Raw genomic sequence first — 22,796 nt, forward strand, 5'->3', positions numbered from 1 at the left:
CTGAAAAATGTGCTTGACAATTGTTTTATTGAAATAGAACCATTTCTTTCTAATGAGACACCAATTCTGTGCAACAAAGTACCGACTTTTTTGCAACAATCTGTTATTCCTCATCTTGAAAAAAACAAGCTATAATTACCAAATTACCTAACGAATTAGATTCTCAATTTGAAACAAACTTTCAAGATGTCCTGAAAAAAGTAATAAAAATAAAGATATACTATATAAAATATATTTGGTGACATATTGTCCGTATACCGTAAAATATAGCTTGGATGTTTCACTTCCTCCGTAGACCTAATTTCAAACAGTAAGTTTTTTTTTTGTTTTTTGTTTGCTTTTCCTCGTGCAGTTCGTTCACACCTCTTTTAATAGTATGTAGGGTTTAGTGGGAACAGCATTATAGTTCACGGTATATATGTCTAACCATCAAATAAAAAGATATTTTGTCGAGTGGATACTGGCATTTAATGTCTGTGAAATCGAATTGATTGATAGTTGTTTCTAAGTCGCTGCTGTCTTGGACAGGCTTCACGATAAACACCAGAACACATGTTGACCTTTGGACCATAGGTTGTACTATACGCGCCTGTTGATTATGTTGTATTTGTGACAAAGCAATTAAGGGTATCTACCACCGCCCCTAATTTTCAATTGCTGACCAGAGGAAATGCGGCCAGTCTACAGCATTATGATACCTACAATCCATGCTGAGGGATTGATTGTTACTCTAATAACGCACCCAACGGCTAAGTTGCGTGGTATTGTACGGATTCAAACCCGGCAGATCAGCTCAAAATTCGAAAGCACTGCTACAGAGTTAATCCATGCCCTCTTGGTAATACCAGTGTCTCATTAAGAAAATATAAAAGACGTGTGTGTGTGCGTCATGGCAGGTACTTAATATTTATTCAACTGTTGTTCTTTCAACTGTGGATGTATTTCATGATAATTCATCTATAATCGATAAGTGTTTGAATTCGTGTTCAGGTAATGATTCATTTTACATTTGTTGACCTCACTGGAGAAAATAAAGCGTGTTGCCTAGTGGTGAGGGCGCTCGACTCTCAATCTACTGGACGCTGTTTCTAATTCCCTTTACCGACTATGTTAACCCTTTGATTGATGAGGCAGGTGAGGGTGTTATAATGTTACGATCAATCCCACTATTCCTTGCTAAAAGATAGTCCAAGAATTGGCGGCGGGTATAATTGACGAGTTGTTTTTCCTTTAATCTATCATGGTCGAATTATGGGCAGTAGCGCAGATAGCCCTTGTAGCTTTGCGTGAAATTCTAAACAAATCAAACTTATAACTTGTAGATTAACTTTCAATACACTTGCGCATAATTAAACGAGTTAACCTTTTCACTGTAACTTGCAGGATTCACGTCTCATCAACAGAGTTCTTTGGGTTTTTCAACACTGTAAGTGATTTAATGATTGTTAGATAACATTAACACGATTAACACATTAGCCCCATATGGTGTAATCTAGAAATTAAGTTAAAGCTAAAACAAATCATACACTACTAATAGTATGATTAACTTCTCTGATATGGAATATTAAATAAACAGAAAAAATATATTGTTCAAATCCTGTTACTCAACATTTCGAGTAATTATAACTTTCTCAGACGTTAAGCCTAATCTTGCGAAAGGCTTAACTTGTGAAAGGAAAGATCGATGCGTGTAAAAATGATTTATTTTCCATTACCTCTTTGTTTTTTTGTGTGTTACGCTTACAGATAATTTATTCAGGTGCCCAGGAACGATATACGCATTGTAATCACTTAAAAATAAGAAAATACATACGAAAGTATACGTGTTAACAAAGTTTAAGTCTCTAAAAGTTGCAAATACGAAGCTGATAAAGTTTGAACCAAACAAGACTCTTCGACATCACTTCTTAATTTTTTAGCTTCAATGTTCAATTTCTTAAAGAAGGGTCTTATCTTAACGTGTCGTGATGTTTGACTCGATATACGCCTTTGATACCATTCAGTGATGACTCAGAAACATGTACTTGTAAGGCGTCGCAATTTTCGTATAATATCGAATAACGTCAGTTGGTTTTGTTTTTCAAATGTTCGTAAAAACATTATTGTATTTTCTCTGCAGAAGTCTACTGCTGTAAACATTTTGAAACTTCAGCGTGACTCCCGACATTGAGTTAACAAAAAATCAATAGCTAAAAACTATGTTTAGTCAACATCTAATCAGTTGTGGTAAAATTTAGTTGTTACATTTAAAATGATTTTATACACTCGCTACTTCGTTTCCTAGTAAACAAAAACATCATCATCAGCGTGAAAAAAGGGTCGGCCCTAAGTAGATTGAACGTGCGATTAAAGAAATTAAATCAAAATATCTTCTTGATGACGGGAACCCACTTGAAATTAAAATGTAACCCACAACGGCTGATATGGATACTAACATTTTAATTGATAAGCAGAGAACACGACGGTTAACCTAAAGATGACCTTTGTTTTTGAATTTGAATTTCGCACAAAGCTACTCGAGGGCTATCTGTGCTAGCCGTCCCTAATTTAGCAGTATAAGACTAGAGGGAAGGCAGCTAGTCATCACCACCCACCGCCAACTCTTGGGCTACTCTTTTACCATCGAATAGTGGGATTGACCGTAACATTATAACGCCTCCACGGCTGAAAGGGCGAGCGTGTTTGGCGCGACGGGGATGCGAACCCGCGACCCTCAGATTACGAGTCGCAAAGATTACGTAAGAAGGTCGAAACTTTGTTCTCAGCTTATCAATAAAAATGTTAATACCCATACCAGCCGTTCTGAGATACATTGAAATCAAAATCTGTGGTCAAACTGTGTTTGCTATATTAATAACAGTCTTACGATAAACACTCATTCAGTAGTTAGTCAGGGCGCATATTTTTTTATTCAGCTTTGGACATGATGATGGGTAAAACAATATGTGACAGCCAGCCAATGAATGAATATTTGCTTTAAAAGCATTATCAATGTTGTAAGTGTAGCTAGCAGTTTTACCGCCAATTTTGATTTCATTTCTTTAAGTTGCACGCTCAATTCTTTTTTGGCCCCCCTTTTTTTTTCTTCACATCTAAGGTGTTTTTTGATTGGATACCTTGCCCTTTTGTCAATACACATCAACAAACCACGCCAAATAAGAGATTGACACTCTATAGTAAACAGACCTATACAGTGGAGCACCATTAAGCCGCGGACCAGTAAACCGCGAAATCGCTTAAGCCGCTGTAGCAAGTCTTGTCCCAAAATGTTTGATGTATTAAATCTACTACCTGGCTTTTTAAAGTTTCTCACACTCTCCGTGTCTTTATAACTTCAAGGGGATATTTAAAAAGGATTTGTTTTAATTTGGGAAATAAATAAAATGTATTACAATAGAAATCGACCGTTAATCTACCTTATCCGCTCTCTATGTCAGCTTTATGGAGGCCGCCATTGTTACCCAATCACACACCTCCATACATTAAAGTTAATCCGCGGTAAATCCGTGAAAAAAATGATCAATAATTAAAGTATTATTTTTAATTCGATAATCCGATATTTTTATGGAATTGTATAAATATTGGCCACAAACCCAATAGAAATCACTTCAGTTTCTGAATTAATAGTGAGCATATCATATTGACATGGCGGTCCGCATGTAACACGGGAAGACGAAATTTTACAGGGAAAAGCGAACCATCGCAATGCATTGGTCGTTTGTGTTAAAACGGCACTTGTCAATTGTATCTGAATAGTCTATACATTAATATTATAATCACGCAATGGCCCGGATGAGGCTCCTCAGCGGAGCTGTTGGCGACTTCGGCTTTTCAGTCACAAAGGTTTAAGCCGCGGTTAAGCAGGTTGACCCTCCAAATACCACGGCTTAACGGCGCTCCACTGTATTTTGTAGAGCCAACCAAATTATTCTTAAAATATATGGTGTTAGTTTTTACCCTGTAAACCAGTGTTAATAGCTTCCTTTATACCAACGCTATGAAATTTAGATTAACAGTTTCTTGTCATCACCCCCATGCAATCGGTATAGCCGTATTAAGCATTATTATTTATGGTAATATCACTTGACGCTAAACATCTTTTAATCAGGATAATTTCATAAAATTTAATAAAGTTGTTTTTAAAAGTTGGTATAGAATAGTCGATAACAACTGTCCACCCTATGATTCTTTTGAAAACTTGTGATAAAAACTGCTAACTTAGTTTTTTGTCTAACTTATACTTTCGTATCTGCATGTTCTTTCATCTCATAGTTTTGCTGCTCTAAATCAGCCGTCTTTAATCAAAATGACAAAAAAAAAAAGTTCACTTTTATTTTTAGGTGAAGCTTTAGTGAAGATGTCAGACCGACAGCTCTAATGACGTTTTGCGTAGGCGTGTGCAAAATTTCGTCAAATACGAGTGGTTTTTGTTGAACAACTTTGCGCATGCGGCTGGCTTACATTTACCCAGAATGAGACTTCTAATTGCAAGTTGAAACGATCTATCAGTGTACGAAATTAAAAAAACAACAACATCCATATAAGTTACGTATGTTTTCTTCTATCAAATGAAATTTCCGACGGTTATTGCGAAGAAAAAAATGGAAAGTCCAGTGGAGAACATCCACTGAAAATATGTGATAGTTTAGAATACCACAGTCCGAGATATAGAAGGTGGAATATCGCTAAACTAACACTTATGTTAATAACACAAAGCGTGTCGTGCTATGGCAGGTTGATTTGGTAACACGACTCGCTACCGAGTGTTTTGATTCAGTGGGATTCATGGTCGTGTACAACGTACGCTGTCAGCGAAGTGCTGCATGACTCGTCAGTGGAATTGCTTGCCACATAGGTATTTTTATGTTGCTCTGAGGTGTCGTAGGCTATGAATCCTTTGTGGTGGTCGAAGTTTTTGTAATGTGCAAAAAATAGTGAAAATATACCTGTTCTCTTTCAAAGCGTTGTTGGTAATATGAGTAAGTCGTGAAAACGTCAACTTACTACTTGTAATACAATGAAACACTTAGTACTACAAAGTAGGAACCCTGATATACTGGGTTATCAGGTTTCTGTTTTGTGATCCTCCATAATTTCCTTTCATTATTAACAACGTATGATATGTACGGGTTTAAATGTATTAATTACAACTGAAATACACTTGAACGGAAGCTATGGCATAATAGTAGTTAATGTTTTATTTTTAAGCGTTCATAATCATATATGTATTTAAATCATATGTTATAAGATGTATGCAGTTTTTGCTTTAAAATAGTATCATTGTTAATAAGAGGGAGTCGCACGCTTAAAGTTAACAAATGTATTTGAACGAATTAAGACATGAAAAATTTTGAAAATTTAGATGGGGGGGGACGTAGTCGAAGGTGTTCGAACAGCTCGAGATGAGAAAATACAGCTGTTTCTTTTGGAGAAAGCAGGCTGCAACAGCAGTCAGCGTGACGTCATACATGCACACGTCACCGAGTTCGTGATTTTGCAAAGAGGCAGTTGACAACCGGTAAGTATTAAGTACTGTTTACATACCAAGTTCGTGAAACATCTTAATTAAGGTGAGTCAATGGTGAACTTGAATAACAGTTACTTGAAATTTTATGATAAATTCTCTTGGTTAAAAAATTGCTCGAAATATTCACTCACCAGAGGGGGCAATTGTAGCAGCAATAAAGTAAGTGTAAAAATGTTATTTCCACTTAATGATATCTATTACTCGCTTAAGTGATTATTTATAACTCTTCACAAAAGGGGGGGGGTCCCAGTTTTTAGAAAATATTAGCACGTACCGGTTTTATGATCTAAAAATGATGTGGTCAGTTTACATGAGAGATATACATATGGTGAGACTTCCAAGTTAAAAAAAAAATTCGCTGTACAAACTCAGTACGCGTAAATAAAACTCAAACTCTTTGAATTGCGTTGGTATAAATGGAAGTAGGACTCTTTTAATTAGGTGTGGATATCGACCACACGGGGTTCGTTCAAGATCTTGGGTCTATAAAGTAGTAGAACTCACTAAAGAACGGAATTAAATCTATAATTAATTATAATGTACTGAGTTGAAATTCACTTTTAGTATTAGCTTTGTTGCTTTAATTACAGAAAGTTTAATAATTGGACTTGTTTAGGCATGAAAGTCCAACTAGTTAGTTTCATGCTCAGCTAATATTGCTAAAATGAGGCTACTCAGACTATGGCTTTTTTAATATAAAATGTTGTTTAGACGCTTATGTCAGTATTCATTTAAATTGTACGTTAAATTTCGGCAGATTAAAGACCGTGATCCATGGTCTTGTTTAGAAAGTATTAGTTAAAGATAAAAAGACTTGAATAAAAACCTACGTGTTTGTTTAACATCATGAAGTTAAGAACAGATTATATTATCATTTGATGTTTATAGATAGAGAGAGACACACACAAATTTAAATTTAGTTGTACCTCATTGCTTTGTTAAAGGCCATGAGAATATCCGAGTGTTTTTGGTTGAATTAATTATCTGAAACCGACCTCCGGCAGGTGATATGTTTTAGCTTAAAAATCGTATCGATCGCCAGTGGACAGTTTTATTTCTAAAATAGCAAAGCTACATTAATATTCTAAAGACGACTAGTACCGGTACTAAAACTTTTATTAAAATAAAGTAAAAAACAACGTTTGGACCTTCTTAGGTCATTTTCAGGGTAACAGAGATTTCAGTCTTTATTATACATTTTTACTTCAAGAGTTCCTCGTCATCACGAAAGCCACATTAGACTGTTTGCTAAGTCCACCATGTGAAGTAGGATCTCGGAGTTTAGCCCATAAAGTTACCGCTGTCCCAACGAGGGATTGTCGGTAGTTAAACGGACGTTATTAAATTCGAAGTATTCTTCCACACGCTTGTGGTTTATAAAGAACCTTGACAAACATTTAAGTATTCTAACGTAGTAACACAGACATTAAACATTTCCAATGAAGCGTGCATTATTTATTTGTTTCAGACTTTTCGTGTAAATCTGTCTATATTTTTGACTGATAGTAGACTAGACTTAGGAGGGAAAGCAAGTTGTCAACGTATGTACCGTCACTCTTACACGTGCACTCACGGTTCTAAAGTGCGGAGCGCATTTTTAGGGTAACGAGACGCGAATTACTAGTCTCCAGGTTCGTAGCCCGAAAGGCTCGATATGGCCAGGTGGTTAAGGCACTCGACTCGTAATTTGAAGGCCGCAGTTTCAAATCATCTTCACACCAAACATGCTCACCATTTCAGCCGTGAGGTCGTGATAATGTGATGGTCAATCCCACTATTTGTTGGTAAAAGAGTAGCCTAAGAGTTGGCGGTGAGTTGTGATGACTAGCTGTTTTCCCTCTAGTCTTACTCTGCTAGATTAGGGACGGCTAGCGCAGATAGCCCTCGTGTAGCTTTGCGCGAAATTCAAAACAAACCAACAGTAGACCAGGCCATGTTAACCATTAGGCCACGTCTGACCAATGATAAAACGTACATTTTTTCTTCATTCTCTATGAATAGATTGGTCAGTTTGACCAGTTAGTAATTAGTCAAATACAATAGGATTTAATAACAGCAATTTCTCTACAAAAATGAAAGCATAAAACTCTTAAAATATGACGTATGTATGATACATGTACATTTACTGCTATTCAACTATCAGATTAGAAAATAATTGTTTAGTCCTACATACACCATGTAATGAAGACCCGAGATTAATTAGTCAATGCTAATATACATTCTTATAAATGCCCTCGATTCACAAAACTACGAATTTTTGATAAAATTATGCTTTTATGTATTTAATGTAAACGGTTTTTGTGCATAAGTAATTCTGCTCTAACACTATATCCGTATTTCATATATGCGCCATGAAAATTTCTTTGTAAGTGTTAGGGTCAGTTCACGCACGAGAATAACCGGAAGGGGCGGTGTTTTGAGGTTAAAGTGTTATATTCTAATTTCCGTCTGAAAAGCTGGTTTAGCATTTCTTTAAGGTACAATAAGATAAAAGATTCTAGGATTGTTTGCGTTACCGAAAGACAAAAGTAATTCCACAATGATATGAAATATTGAACATCTATCACCCCTTTGTTTCGTACTCAAAGTACCAACACAGGGTTCCACATTTTCCGCTATCAGTGGGGTCGCATCATGTTTGGGTCTGTTAGAGCACTCAACATAAAGAACTGACCGAAATTTTGGGTGAAATTCCACATTCTTTATTTGAAACATATAATCGATCCCAGTTTTAATCAACAGGATTAATTTCAACACTGATATTCATTATTTATTTTTTTACTACTTTTATGTATGTGTATGAACCCTACAACATATAAATTCATGGAATAATAAACAGTTTGATGCATAAGTTGGATTGAAAAAAAAAAAGTATTTTATAAGCCTCTAGGGTTTGAACCCTATCGGTTATTGTAGGATTAAATTTGTACGCAGTGAACATGTATTTATCTTAGTGGGTTCAACTGGGCGGTGGTACTATTTTCTTGTGCGTATGTGTCTGGGGTAATGATCCGCGCAGTTACACTTACACTCTTTACTGTGTGTGATACCATTGCCATTTTTTTTTTATGGTTTCAAGAAAAATCACGTGTTTCTTGAATTACACTTTTAGGACAGACAATCTTTCATGTCTGTGATTGCCTTTTCACCCTCGGTTTTCGGACGTGGGGTGCCATCAGAAAAAAAAAAAAAAAATCAGAATGTGTGGCTGTGTTTTGCATATTCCGTTTTCTGAGCTAGAAGAATCCTATGTGTTCATAGTGCCCCAAGTCTATCTTACATAACTTAGAGTATATAAAAATGGAAGTTATGTTTTAATTGTTTTCAGTGGTAGCTGCTACTATTGGGTCCAAGCCCTAATATCTTTGACAGCTAGCAACACCCTTGTCTCGAGCTACCAATTATCTTTTTATTCCAATGGTCTTGATTTCACACATCATGTGATCGTGTGAATAACTGTTCCTGCCCTAATTACAGTAACCTGATAGTACGTGTTTTTGGCCACTGACAATCTGCCCTAGCGGATCGAAATGTCGTTTGAAGAAGTCCGTTGAACCTTCCAGAGGAATAGACTTATCATCACGTGACCAATACTGAAATATTTTGAAAATTTATTCTTGTGCTAGAGTTAAAATATCTTAACAACTCGCCGATGAAACGCGTGAAAGTTCCCGTTTTGTTGTATGCTACACAGTTAGCTGTTATTGAATGTTACCTAGCTCTAACCTTTTATCCCAGTGATTGATATCTTAAAACTGGGTGTTATTTTCATTGAAACGTAAGAGGGGCGCATCTAGTCCCGCAGTGTGAGAAGTCCTGCTACACGTATGTGAGGCGAGAGTCACGTCAGGGTGGTGGTGGTGGGTGATATTTTAAATGATTCCATACCCGTCCATTTCAGTGCAAATGACCAAGCAATCTTTCCACAGTAATTTGTCCTTTTAGCGGTTTGTTTACAGTTCAACACTTCGTTACATAATGTGTATCGAAATCCAACTTTTGGCGTTATTAGCAGACAGGAACAACGGCTGTACTTCAGTGTTACTACAAGGAAATATATTTTGTGTTCGATCTGTGTGTTAATATGGCTGGGGGATGCGAGTTGACCCAGTGGTAGAATTCCGAATTTCGGAGCAGGCGTGCCCGGTTTGAACCCCTGCCGTACTGTAATTTTTTTTTTTTTTTTTTTGTATTAAGAGAGAGATAATCATTTCTTTGGCGTTGGTGACGGGTGGTAGGATGCTGTCGTCTGGCTGCCATCTTTCTGGACAGTGGTTCAAAGTTATGGACAGCCACAAATACAATTGCTCTGTTTAGCTGAATGTTTAACGTAAAGACAGAAGTGGTTTCTTTGTTAAAAAAAAAAAAAAAAAACTCTAAAATATAGTGTAATATATTTAATTAATTTCGGGACTTTGAGGAAGAGTTACCAACTGAAGTAACAACCTGAATAATTAATACAATTATCGACAAGGATAACTAGTCTAAGTTAGGGGGGTACACATATAAAGTCACAACAACTCTTGTCATATTTCAACTCTGATAGGAATATGCATTCGAAGAAAGCTAGAGAAAACCTTTCTGTGGAAACTTCGGACGAAACACGGACCTTGCTTTTTGAGAGTTTTAATGTTTTCATGTTTCAGGTCATTGATGAAAAAAACTCTTCACGGTTGATTTCTCCGTTGTCGTCAACCGAGTTTTGGGCTTCGATGTCAGACAATTAAAATGTAAAACAGTTGTCTTTGGTAGCAAGATTAAATCCGGTTTTACCTAGGATGTGATGAATTCACTTTTCCTTTAATTCTGCTTTCATACAGAGGTGACCATTTGTATAAAATACAATAAATATTTCTTTCTGTTTCATAATTTTCCATTCTTCTGTTTTTACCAGATAACTGAACGACAAAAAGATTACAGACCAAATTAAAGTCCCATTTAAGAAACAAGACAGAAGCAGTATGTTGCAGATTTCAACATTACAAAATGTTCTTTTTATATCTTTCTCAGGCGTATTGGTATTTCTAAAGTCATCTGGTATATATTCAGTAAATCATTGTGCGGTTTTTTTTTGTTTTTTTTTTTTTTTTTTGGCACGTTGCCATGGCTACAGGTCATAAACGGTTTATACAATGTGTAAGTTTTAAAGCAGGAAAGTTGTCACCTTAGCATAAAACTTGTTTTCAGGAAAGGCACTACCAGGGCATCAGAAGACCAGCCATAAAAAAATACCGAAAATCTTGTATAAATTGTGGAGAGCGTTTTATGGGTCCACAATATAAACTCAGTCACGTGCTCTCTGTAAATTGTTTCCCTACCTTTTGTTGTTGGTATGTTTGTGAGAATTAGGTCAATTATTTCCATACTTACTAGGCTTATGATACAATTCACCTATTACAGTAATAACGATTAACAGTGTTGCTGTTGTACTTTTGAAACTGGTTTCATCGTGAAAGAAGTTTGAATAAAATTTTCATATCTTTGACCCTTGTAGAGTCTTTTAAAATTTTGTTTTCGTAGTTTTGACTTTAATAAAATGCGGTTTAAAGTTTTACACGTGTCTAACTTGCTGTTACTTCGGTTCAGTTAATTATATGTCGTTCCTTTATATTTAAGCGAACTGTAATAATTCCACGTGCTCTTAAAACGCACCCCGCAATGGCTCAGCGGTACGTCTGCGGACTTACAACGCTAAAATCCGGGTTTCGATACCCGTGGTGGGCAGAACACAGATAGCCCATTGTGTAGCTTTGTGCTTAATTCAAAACAACATAGCTCTTGAAACTTTGTTTAAAGAAATGTGTTGTGTTTCTTCACTGAGTCATAATTTATTTGATGCAGGCTTTAAATCGCACAAACCTAGTTGTATCCGATAAAGACTTTCAGTCCTAAGTAAACTCTCGAACAACGTGTGGAGAAACGTTTGTTTTAAATTTATAATTCCACGTTTGTTACGAGTTTAAAAAGCTATTTTTACAACTCTTGTTGGACGAGAATTAATCCTGATGAAACTTAGTTGAATGGACGGCAAATGCCTGTTGTAGACACTCGCGTGTAGTGGACAACGTTTCGAAACACTTTCGTCTTTAGTTTATCAAAGAAGTTAACCCTATAAGAAGAATTCCAAATCTTGAAGCTGGTGAGCCGGACTTTAATCCTTGCGATGCCGCATAATATACCCTGGATTCGATATAAGAGTAACAACTAATCTACCTGCTTAGAGGTCGTTTTCCGCCTGGTCGGTAGTTAAAGAATTAGGAGTGGCGGCACAAATATTAGCAACTTTTCCATCAGCACATCTTTTTTACTGTTTGTGTAAAGAAAACCTGTTGAGGTTAAAGGTCTAACTATGTGTGCTAATACAGCTCACAAACTAGATTTGCTCATACAACCCTATTAACTTTTGTTTATTTATTTTGTAAGTCACCTTATTCTGTTTACAGATCCCCCCCCAGTGGCACAGCAACATGTTTGCGGACTCGCAACGCTGAAAGCCGGGTTTCGATACCCTTGGTGGATAAAGCACAGAGAGCCCATTGTATAGTTTCGTGCTTAACTTCAAACGAAAAAACTGTTTATAAGAAGCATGAATATATAATTGTTATTAGAATGCAAAAGTATTTGGTATAAACGATTCCAGGTGCAGTTGCCTCTCAATCTGTGGTTCGTGAGTTTGAATCCTGTTAACAAACATAGTGGAAATATAAATCCTATGGTGGCGGACCGAATATTTTATTAGATGTAATGCAGTACTGATCTAAGTAGAATACATAAACTTCATTATTCCTTGGCCATATATTTCATTCAGTTCTCAAGGAGATAATGGTATTTTTGTGTGTGATTATTAGGTATCTATAGCTTAAAATATCCATCGTAATAGACGTGAGCTGCGTGAGATTGAAGTCTACGGTTTTTACTACAAATCGTGTAACACAGTTAGAAACTGAAAGTGTAATATTGTGTTATAGCTGTTATTGTTTTTTAAACAGTCAAAATGGTTTATCTGCTATGTCCACTGCAGGGAATCGAACTTCGAATTTTAGCATTATGAGCCCGTGAGTTGACTGCGCACCCATCGAGGGGCATGTGTGGGCTAGTATCTAAGTTATAGATTAAAAAAGTTATGGAACTAACAGCTTGTGTGCAGCAGTAAGAAACGAATCTGTTGAGGAAATGTTTTTAAGGATTTCGACTTTTTAGTTTGAAGTCACAGAATGCTGTTTCAAGGCCTCAGAAACGAGCGTTGCGTAAATTGGGTAATTTATTAATTTGTGAACATGTTTTATGATACATATTTATCATATCTGAATTGTTTTATTCCTAATGGCTTCATAAAAAAACTACAATTTAATTTCTCTTTACTTTGTAACTAAATGACGTCGATTGCTTCTTCCAGATAGTTCTGAAAAATGCCCAAACATGCTTGGGCATTTTCTAAAGGCACTTTCATCTTCGTTGAAAATTCCAATTGCTCTTTGTTGAATTTCGTATAAAGCTACCCGAGACTTTCTTCGTTGCTGTACACCAGCATATGGCTACACATAAGGTTTGGTGACAACTGGTTCATTGGTGTGTGTATTTTTATTATACCAAATCCACATGGAGCTATCTGCTGAGCCCGCCGAGGGGAATCGAACCCCTGATTTTAGCGTTGTAAATCCATAAACTTACCGCTGTACTAGCGAGGCGGGCGGTTCATCGGCCCACCAGTTACAAGCGGACACAAATTTATTAAATAATAGTTTGGAAAGTGGTGATTTCATATTCCAAATAATTATTAAATATTGGTGACTGTTTTTAAATGACTAAATATTTCACCATATTTAACTTGTAAAAAAATTCACTTCGTGATATAAGAATTAGTTACATCGTATTACAAAATGTATATTCTGAAAAACAAACCAACAACATAAAATATTTTGTTTGTTCATTAATAACTTTAGGTTTTTTTTTTTCTTTCAATTATAGATTTTTGTAATACCATAGTTTTATCACAAGATGCAGATATTTGCCATGTTGGTTTGTAAAACTATTCATATACATTTAGAAATAAGTGCTACGGTTTTTTCTTTCTTGTAGTTTGTTTATTAAAATGTGGCAAAAATTAACATATCTGGAAAAACAGATTTTCTCTGTTTCACATAATTTTTCCGACACTCAAACTGATCTTAAAAGATAAAATTTGAAGCCAAATTTATCATCCGATCGTTACTGAGTTACACCTGTTTTTTTTTTTTGGTATTCCAATTCACATATTTATTATTTAGCATCAAACATATTGTCCGGATAAATGATTGAGAATAATAAATTAGTAGCGTCAGTGTTGCATATTTTAGAAAATTTAGTGTAAATATGGAATTATTGTGTGGGCAAAAGACGCCATATAATATAATCCTTTATTTGCAGGCAACTGATAGCATGTGACCGTCTTACAACACAGGCACGTTGTGGGGATTTAAGTTTCACTTGTGGTAACATAATTACCATGACGTAGGTTTTCATGATGTGGTATGTTTTACCCTAGCTAATAGAATTTGATTTATGGATAGCGTAAGAAGAAACTGCCTGTTACTTGTAATATTGCTTCGCATAAGGATAAAAACCTGTGGCAGAGGTACACACGTATATATAGCTTTAGTAATTGTCTGCCCATTTAACGTTCAGTAATTGTGTGAATGAATACGACTCTGTAATATATGTAATTGTTTTCCACAGTGCTCTGTACAACTATAAATTTCTTTGATGTGCACCTGGGCTGTCTGATGGCACCCATTTTCGTGTCGCTTCAACAAAAGGGGGCAGTACTTGCTCAGTACATATTTAGACAAAAACCTTAAAGACCTTGTGTTAATTTAGAGTTCTGCAGTTTATTTATCGCAGAGCATCCAAAGTTATGCGTTTCTTTACTAATTTCGTCACACATCCTCTAAGGATTTCAACAATATTTGCTCATCCTCTAAGGATTTCAACAATATTTGCTCATCCTGGGCACGAAATGTATATAGTAAACTTTGAATTACAAACGAAAGGATACCACTAATTATGCATGCTTTTTAGGAGAAAATGTTTCAAAAAAATAATAAAAAACTCTAATTCATTATTTGGATTTCACACACTCAGTTGTGTGTAGCTTCTAGAATTCTGTTTTAGTAAATCTTAGGGTCAAGATTTTACCGCATTGCCCTAATTTAACAATCATAATATTTTTCATTCTAATTATATGAATGTATTGGGAAATCTTTCTAAGTGCACAAAATAACAAGTTAATGGCATTTTCAATCAATTTATTTTTTAAAAAATGAACTTAACATCAAACCAACAAAAAGCATGATTGAAATGTAATGAAATTGTTTTTTTGTTTTTCCTCAAAGTACTATATAGTACTCACCGTTTAGTAATTGGTAGACATGGAGGTTTTCGTAATCGCTTAACGTATACTGTTGTTCTTTCTTACAAGTAATATTACTCACTATTTATTGAGAGAGAAATTCTCAGCATCCACACTGTAGCCCTTTGGTTCCCTAGTCCACTTAATTTTTGTGACAGCCCTAAACATTTAACACAACATAGTTTGGAAACCACTGCTCTAGCCTATAAAAACAGTTTACCGAGTTAAGTGCTTCATCTTTCTCATTGTCTCCAGTCTGACAAGTAAAACAGTGAATTGTATTTTCCACAATCGTTTGCTCATTTTAGAAAAAAGGGACAAATGGTGTTCATGTGAAGAACTTACGTTCATATCTTCTGGTACCACAAATACTCTAAGATTAATAAAGTAAACAAAATATCTTTTATTAGACGCATTACTACCACATATTTGTTTGAAATTATACTCGGCATGGTTTAGACATAAAATCTTTCATATAAATTATAAGGTAAGTTGTGTAAAAACTGTAAATGTTATTGTTTTAGTGTTTCTACTGAGGAAGATATTAAGCCTACTGTGAGAATATATATGGTATTAATATGTATATTTTGGAGTAAGTTAAGTGGGGGAAAAAATGACATTGGCATTTTATGTACTTGGAAAGATTTCCAATACATTTCATGTAGTTAAAACGAAAAATATTATTTCCTGTTAATTGATAAATTTGGCAATGTTTTGCCAAAAGAAAGATTTAACTGTACATTACACATTATGTTTGCCAAGCCATTGTGGATAAATTTGATAGATAACACATACTAAATAGGCAAAAATTCTGTACTTTCTAAACAGTTGTATGTGTAATTCAAAGATTACGTTAGATTTTCATTATTTTTCAACACAGTTTTATCTAAAAATATTGCATAAGTGATGTTATAATGCTTTCATTATCATTTCAATAGCTTCTCTGACCTAGTTAAACTATTTTTAGTGATCTTTCAATCACACATCAGGCCAATGTAGGAATTATAACCAAAAAAAGATTTTTGCAGGTGTTTGAAAAATTAGTCAGTTGTTTGATAACTTTGTGTGTGTTCTGTAGTAAAACAAAATGACATTTTTTGTGAACTCTTAAGGTTTGTGAGATATTGGCTACATAAATGTACACAAAGTAAGTAATATCTTTTTTTTTTAATGATAATCATTTGCTAAACACATTTCACTTCAGTATATGACCCTTGGCCTGGCACAGCCAGGTGTTTAGGACACTTGACCCATAATCTGAAGTCATTGGCTCACATCCTCATCTCACCAGACATCCACACCTTTTCAGCTGTGGGAGTATTATACTGTGATGGTCAGTATCCTGTTAGTTATTTAAAGAGTAACCCAAGAGTTGGTGGTGGGTGGTGATGACCAGCTGTTTTCTATCTAGTCTTTCAGTTCTAAATTAGGGAAGGTCAGTGCAGATAGTCCTCATTTAGCTTTGTGCAAAATTCAAAGAGACAAACATTCTATCTGGTGGAACTTCAAACTTCAAGTCTAAATTATAACAGTTTTACACAAGTAAGAAAACATAACTGTCTGGATATAAATCAACCAATAGTACACAAAACATGTTTTATAATGATAAGAACAAGTCAAAAGGTTGTATGCTTGGCTGTGGCAACATTTCTACTTTTGTAGGCTGTTTTTTTAATTTAAATGTTTTGTTTTTTTTCCTTTCGAGCCACTATATTTATGTCTCATGATGAGCATCAGGTGTAATGGCTACATTTTATTTGAAATTTCAGAAAACCTTTTGAGCCAAAAATAGAGAACTGATTAGGTGAGATCATGATTGATGGAAATCCTTATTATAACTAGTTTATAAATATTTATCCAGCTATGTGGACATAATTCTCTTAAATTTAGTGTGACAGTCTTAATAAATTGATATGGAAAGGCTGCTTGCATGTACTAAACATTTTACTCGGCTATAGTTGATGTATAATGTTAAAATTAATAAATGATATATTATTAACTATTCCTTACCCAAAGTCTGATGTATTGCAAAATAAATGAAAGTTATGGAAAATTACACTACATCAGCTTAAGCAAGTTTATATGTCATACCATGATAGTTGTTGTTAAACAGGCTGCTAATATAAGTGGCATCTCGATTACTATCACATTTGTTGTACCACAGCTGTTATGAACAAACTTAGAATGAATTGTTGTTTTGTTTTTCTGATATAAGTGTTATTTTTGTATAGTTTGGATTTAACATTCCATTGTATTTTGGTATACTGCCCTGAACACGTTTCATTTGAGTAGTAAATATTAATTTGCTTTGTCTTTGTATTGTGTTGATCTGTGTCTGTGTGTGTGTGTGTGGAAAGATTATTTCGAACATGACAACTATCTAAAGCCACAAAAGAGTTGAGGCTGGCCAATAGATATAATAAAATTTGAAGCACAAAATATTTGGTTTTTGTTCACTTTTTTTTCCATGTTTCTTTCCTTTACTGTTGTTTTTGATTTGTTCTTTGAATAAAATTGGTGGAATCTGCAACTTACAGATATTTATGGACTTATTTAGTTATTAATAAGTTAGAAAGCTTGTTTCTCAGTAGCCTGTAGTTCAAGTTTCATGAATATTGAGTTTGTTCTTCAGTAAAGCATTAGAGATACAAGAAATTACAGTATATATGAAAAATTAGCAAGTGTCTCTAGCATTAATTAATGAAACTGTGATTGTAGAGCTTGTAACCAAAGAAATTATTTTGTTATTATTAAGTGGACTGGGATTTGCATTATTTTGTGATGGAATAATCAAGGAAACCACACCAAGTAATGAAACCATTACAATATTTGTGTCAAAAGTGGGATTATTTTTGGAAAAAAAAAAAAAAAAAATCAAATTTAGAAATGTTCTGGTAAGATAAAAAATTTGCTGGAAATTATGAGACAGTGAAAAGTTCAGAGACAGTAAATTAAAAGAAGACAAAAAAAATTAGTGTACTATTATATCTGTGCCTCTATATCGGAACGATGATAATGGGCTGTATTCTTACCATTTTTGACACATGGATGCTAATAAGATTGCTTCAGTACATTCAATCTGTGATCTTAGTGAAGTCTCCTACTGGTACAGCAGTAAGTCTATGGGTTTATAATTGTAAAATTGGGTTTGATTCCCCTTGGTAGACTCAGCAGATAGCCCAAGGTAGTTTTTTTTTTATAAGAAAAGACATGCACATCTTGGTGAAGATCTATAGGCACCCCATATATCTTGAAACAAATTCATTGACAATTTTGCTGACTTGAATTTGTGCTTCCTGGTTAGGAACAGAAAATGCGTGTGGGAGTTTAGTGAAATCGTTCATTACCACCAATGCATAATTATTCCCACTTTTGTTCTGTAGTAGAAGGTGAGATGTTTTGACATCTCTCTTGAAGGGTGTTTCAACACATTACCACTGTATTTACTCAAGTTTTTGTTTGTTGATCTTTTCATTCATGGCACAGTTGATTATACAGATTTATGAAAACCTTTAATTACTTTCTAAAGTTCTTGAAAACATCTAAGTTATTTAATTGACCTTGTTTACATACTTCTCTCTGGCTTCAGTAAACAGAACAAGAAATTCAGTCAAGTCACTCTGAAGTGTCTCGCGTTTACTGACATTCACAGTTTTAATTAAAACATGCAAGATAAAAATGGATGAGGAACGTTATTTAGAACATACACTGTAATTATGAATCCATCTGAAAACACATATTAATTACATCTCTATCTCTTATTTTTTGTAACAACTTTTGGCCTCTTAAGCACTTGTATAAGATCAATTCCAGTTTGCAGTTTTTGTTTCTAGTATACACGTGGACTGGAATTCTGGTTACTTGGACCCCTGGCAATTGATAATGAGAGCCTGTTTTAATTTTTAACTATTAGCATTATTGGTATTTCTCCTGTTTTAATACCTTACTATGCTGTAGTGGTTTGACAGAATAACAGTAACAGTCATGGAATTCTGGTTACTTGGATCCCTGGCAATTGATAATGAGGCCCTGTTTTAATTTTTAACTATTAGCATTATTGGTATTTCTCCTGTTTTAATACCTTACTATGCTGTAGTGGTTTGACAGAATAACAGTAACAGTCATGGAATTCTGGTTACTTGGATCCCTGGCAATTGATAATGATGCCCTGTTTTAATTTTTAACTATTAGCATTATTGGTATTTCTCCTGTTTTAATACCTTACTATGCTGTAGTGGTTTGACAGAATAACAGTAACAGTCATGGAATTCTGGTTACTTGGATCCCTGGCAATTGATAATGAGGCTCTGTTTTAATTTTTTAACTATTAACATTATTGGTATTTCTCCTGTTTTAATACCTTACTATGCTGTAGTGGTTTGACAGAATAACAGTAACAGTCATGGAATTCTGGTTACTTGGATCCCTGGCAATTGATAATGATGCCCTGTTTTAATTTTTAACTATTAGCATTATTGGTATTTCTCCTGTTATAATACCTTACTATGCTGTAGTGGTTTGACAGAATAACAGTAACAGTCATGGAATTCTGGTTACTTGGATCCCTGGCAATTTATAATGATGCCCTGTTTTAATTTTTAACTATTAGCATTATTGGTATTTCTCCTGTTATAATACCTTACTATGCTGTAGTGGTTTGACAGAATAACAGTAACAGTCATGGAATTCTGGTTACTTGGATTCCTGGCAATTGATAATGAGGCCCTGTTTTAATTTTTAACTATTAGCATTATTGGTATTTCTCCTGTTTTAATACCTTACTATGCTGTAGAGGTTTGACAGAATAATAGTGACATTGCAACCAATTAATTTTTAATTACTTTAATAATAAAAAGTTAATCAAGTCTTTATAATTATTGTTTCTCACCACATAGTGATGAAAGAACATTAACAAATATTGCATCCATTTTCCTAAATTTGCAATGAATAACTTAACTTTTTAAAACCAGACCCTTAGATTTAAATCATGCCTTTAAATGAAATATAGATTAAACAGTGTCATTGTGGATGGAGAAACCTGAGTATTGTAATTATGAATTTTGAAAATGTATGAATAAATTGTATCTGTATGCTCTCAAAAGAGTTAGTTAAAACTTGGGGGTAGGGGTTTTCACATCCTTTAATTTTGAAATGTTAAAAATAGCAGGTATACTTTGAATTAAAGTGGTATGAGATTAAGAATAACTTTCATAAGCTGGAGCAAAAAAGTTCAGCATTATTTACAAATAAAGTTATATTTCTATTACATGACCTTTATATTTTAGGAACATTCATTTGTTAAAAGAAAGGAAAATTATCTGATAAGTGAAGTTTATGTAATTGTTACATGCTATCCCAACAGATGTAAGTTTCTGGAACCACCCTGTGATTCAAGTTGTACAAAATGAGCTAAATCAAGTGTTCTTGTTACTAGAACTGAAGATCTGACCTACCAATTGGGCAGTTTTTAACCTCTTATTTTCTTTGATCATTGCAACCTTACTGTTCTATAATAAAAAAACCGCTCACTGAATATTACAAAGTTGATAATTCTCTATATATGTATAGGTGTTAATTTTCTTGTTAATGTCTCACCAGTTTTCTTTTCCTCTATATTTAAAAGTTCTTTAACTAATTGTATATCTTTTTATTATTGTTAGTGAGAGAATTTGTATTTCATCACCTTATTGTATGGTGTTTTTGTCTAAGTGTAAATGATGTTACGCACAGTTTTGGGGTACCACAGTGTGGCTGTTGTGGTACTAAGTATTTTAACGTTTTAAAGTTGATTTAATGCTTTTTGGTTTCTTTGTTACTACTTCATTATTTACCAATAAACTGTGAGCTATGGCATCTGACTGTATTGGTTCTTTTCGTGTAGTCATGAACCGTTTACGACGGAGCTTACGAGAAAGTTTTCGTAGAAAGAAAACCCACGTTCCAGAATGTAGTCGACCTCATCAGTGGCAGGGTGATGAGGCTGCGGTGAGAGCAGCAACTTGTAACTTTGATGTAAAAGTAAGTACGATTTGGCTGTAAGAAATTTGTTAAACATCTAGACCAAACTGTAAAAATTACTGGGATATAACTGTCGTCATTACGTGTGAATATGTAAAACAAACTCAAAAATTACATTTTCATTTGAAACATTTCTGTAATTACTCTGTTATCTAAGTAGAAATGTTTTCATTTATGCACATTAGAATGGATATGAAAGGATTTTGGAGAAATTATGCTTTTGGGCTTTGAAATTTCTAAGTAAAGAAAAACAACTAAAATTTTCTTTGAGTTTTATATGTTTGTATAATTTCAATACCAGTTCTTGTTTAAATTATTACCATTTTAATAATAAATAACTTCAATATTTTTTCTATTAAAAAAAAAAGCTTCTTTCCCATTGAGATATCTGTTAGTCTTCAGATTTACAAAACTAAAAGTCATAGGATCAATTTCTCTCAGTGGACATGGCAGATAGCCTGACATGGCTTTGTTATAAGAAAAAAGTTTGGCTGTAGTATGCTTGTTATTAGTGTTTGAAATCCTAGCAGTGATGGAATGAAGTTTAACATAAAAACTCGTTAGCTTTTAAAAGAAACGTAAATATTTTTCAATTATCAAAAGGTAGAAATTATAGTTTTAGGGTTCATACAGGTATTTCTAAAGTGTAATATAGAATAAAATATTTCATATGTGTTTTTATGTTCTTACATGTTCTTTGATAGGCTTATTATGAAATCATTAAGACTGTTTGTAGTTGTTAAATGAGAAAGCAGCAGTTTGAGGTTATTTATATTCTAGACAGAATCATGGTAGATCAGTTTGACATCATTAATGTTCTAGAAAGAAACATAATTTAATGTCTTCTAAAATAAGAAGCATAACAGATGAGTTACGTGGATATTCACAAATCTTATTACATTTTGTAATAAAACAATTTGTATTCTTAAGTTAAAAGTTATAGCTGCCAAAGACACAACACAATTGGTACAAATAGTGAGAGTTGTTTGGTAAGTTGATTTTGTAAACACATTATGTTTAGGCTTTACATATCAGTTTTTAGCAAATTATAATCATTTCCAACACTGAAGAAATTTGCTACTGTCATTTTGTTTATCGTTGTTTATGAAGAAAATGTTATGGTTAATCAAAGTAGGACTCGTATGTAACTGGGAAACAATTTCTTCTAATTTGTTTAGTACTTGGGCTGTGTAGAAGTAATTTCTTCTAATTTGTTTAGTACTTGGGCTGTGTAGAAGTATTTGAATCAAGAGGAATGCAAATTTGTGAAGAAGCTCTAAAGATTCTTAGGGTAAGTAGTGTTTCCTTGCATTTGAAAGACTGAAAAAATAGTGTTAAAAAAACAAACTAGGCCTAACAGTTTCTACATGTATGCTTTAGTGTGTGGTTTTAAGAAAAGCATTTTAGTTTTACCTTTATCATCAGAATGGAACACTAACTTACTATTAATGTGTAGTTAATCTTTATTAGGATTGATATTTACTGTCAATAGATTTATCTGAGCAGTGGACAAGTTTTCAGTGTACTTGTTATTATAAAACACAAACTCTTAATGCATTTAGTAAACAGACTTGCCCACTGTGAACTACACTTGTCTTAACAAAGTTTTACTAAATCGTTCTCTACATTTAAACTACCAAGAATACTCTAGTGTTTTGAATGTTGTTAAACTTTTAATATCACTTCATCAACTAAAACTCAAAATAAACAAGTATTTAAAAGTTTGTAGAACTTTCATCAGAGGTTTATGTAGCATGTGAACATACCATGCATTTCTACCTCTTTTTAACTGCTGCAGTTTTTCAAACTTTCAACCTTTTAGGTTCAATTTTAACACAGAACAGTGATCAAGGAAGCAGTGCA

General features: G+C 34.0%; 1 protein-coding gene across 5 annotated transcripts in view; it reads left to right on the forward strand.

The window, feature by feature from the left end:
- LOC143231161 (protein numb-like) overlaps positions 1–22,796 on the forward strand; it is a 54,852-nt gene that overhangs the window by 13,467 nt on the left and 18,589 nt on the right. For 4 of the 5 annotated variants that reach the window (XM_076465819.1, XM_076465822.1, XM_076465821.1 and 1 more), the window contains exons 2-3: positions 20,797–20,933; positions 22,153–22,224. In XM_076465819.1, the coding sequence (XP_076321934.1) occupies positions 20,799–20,933; positions 22,153–22,224 (207 nt within the window). In that variant the 5' untranslated portion in view covers positions 20,797–20,798. Of the gene's footprint in view, positions 1–5,369; positions 5,519–20,796; positions 20,934–22,152; positions 22,225–22,796 lie in introns of those variants that run through there. The other variant, XM_076465820.1, reaches the window with a different exon arrangement.

Source organism: Tachypleus tridentatus, chromosome 10 (genome assembly GCF_004210375.1).
Source record: "Tachypleus tridentatus isolate NWPU-2018 chromosome 10, ASM421037v1, whole genome shotgun sequence".
Taxonomy (NCBI): domain Eukaryota; kingdom Metazoa; phylum Arthropoda; class Merostomata; order Xiphosura; family Limulidae; genus Tachypleus; species Tachypleus tridentatus.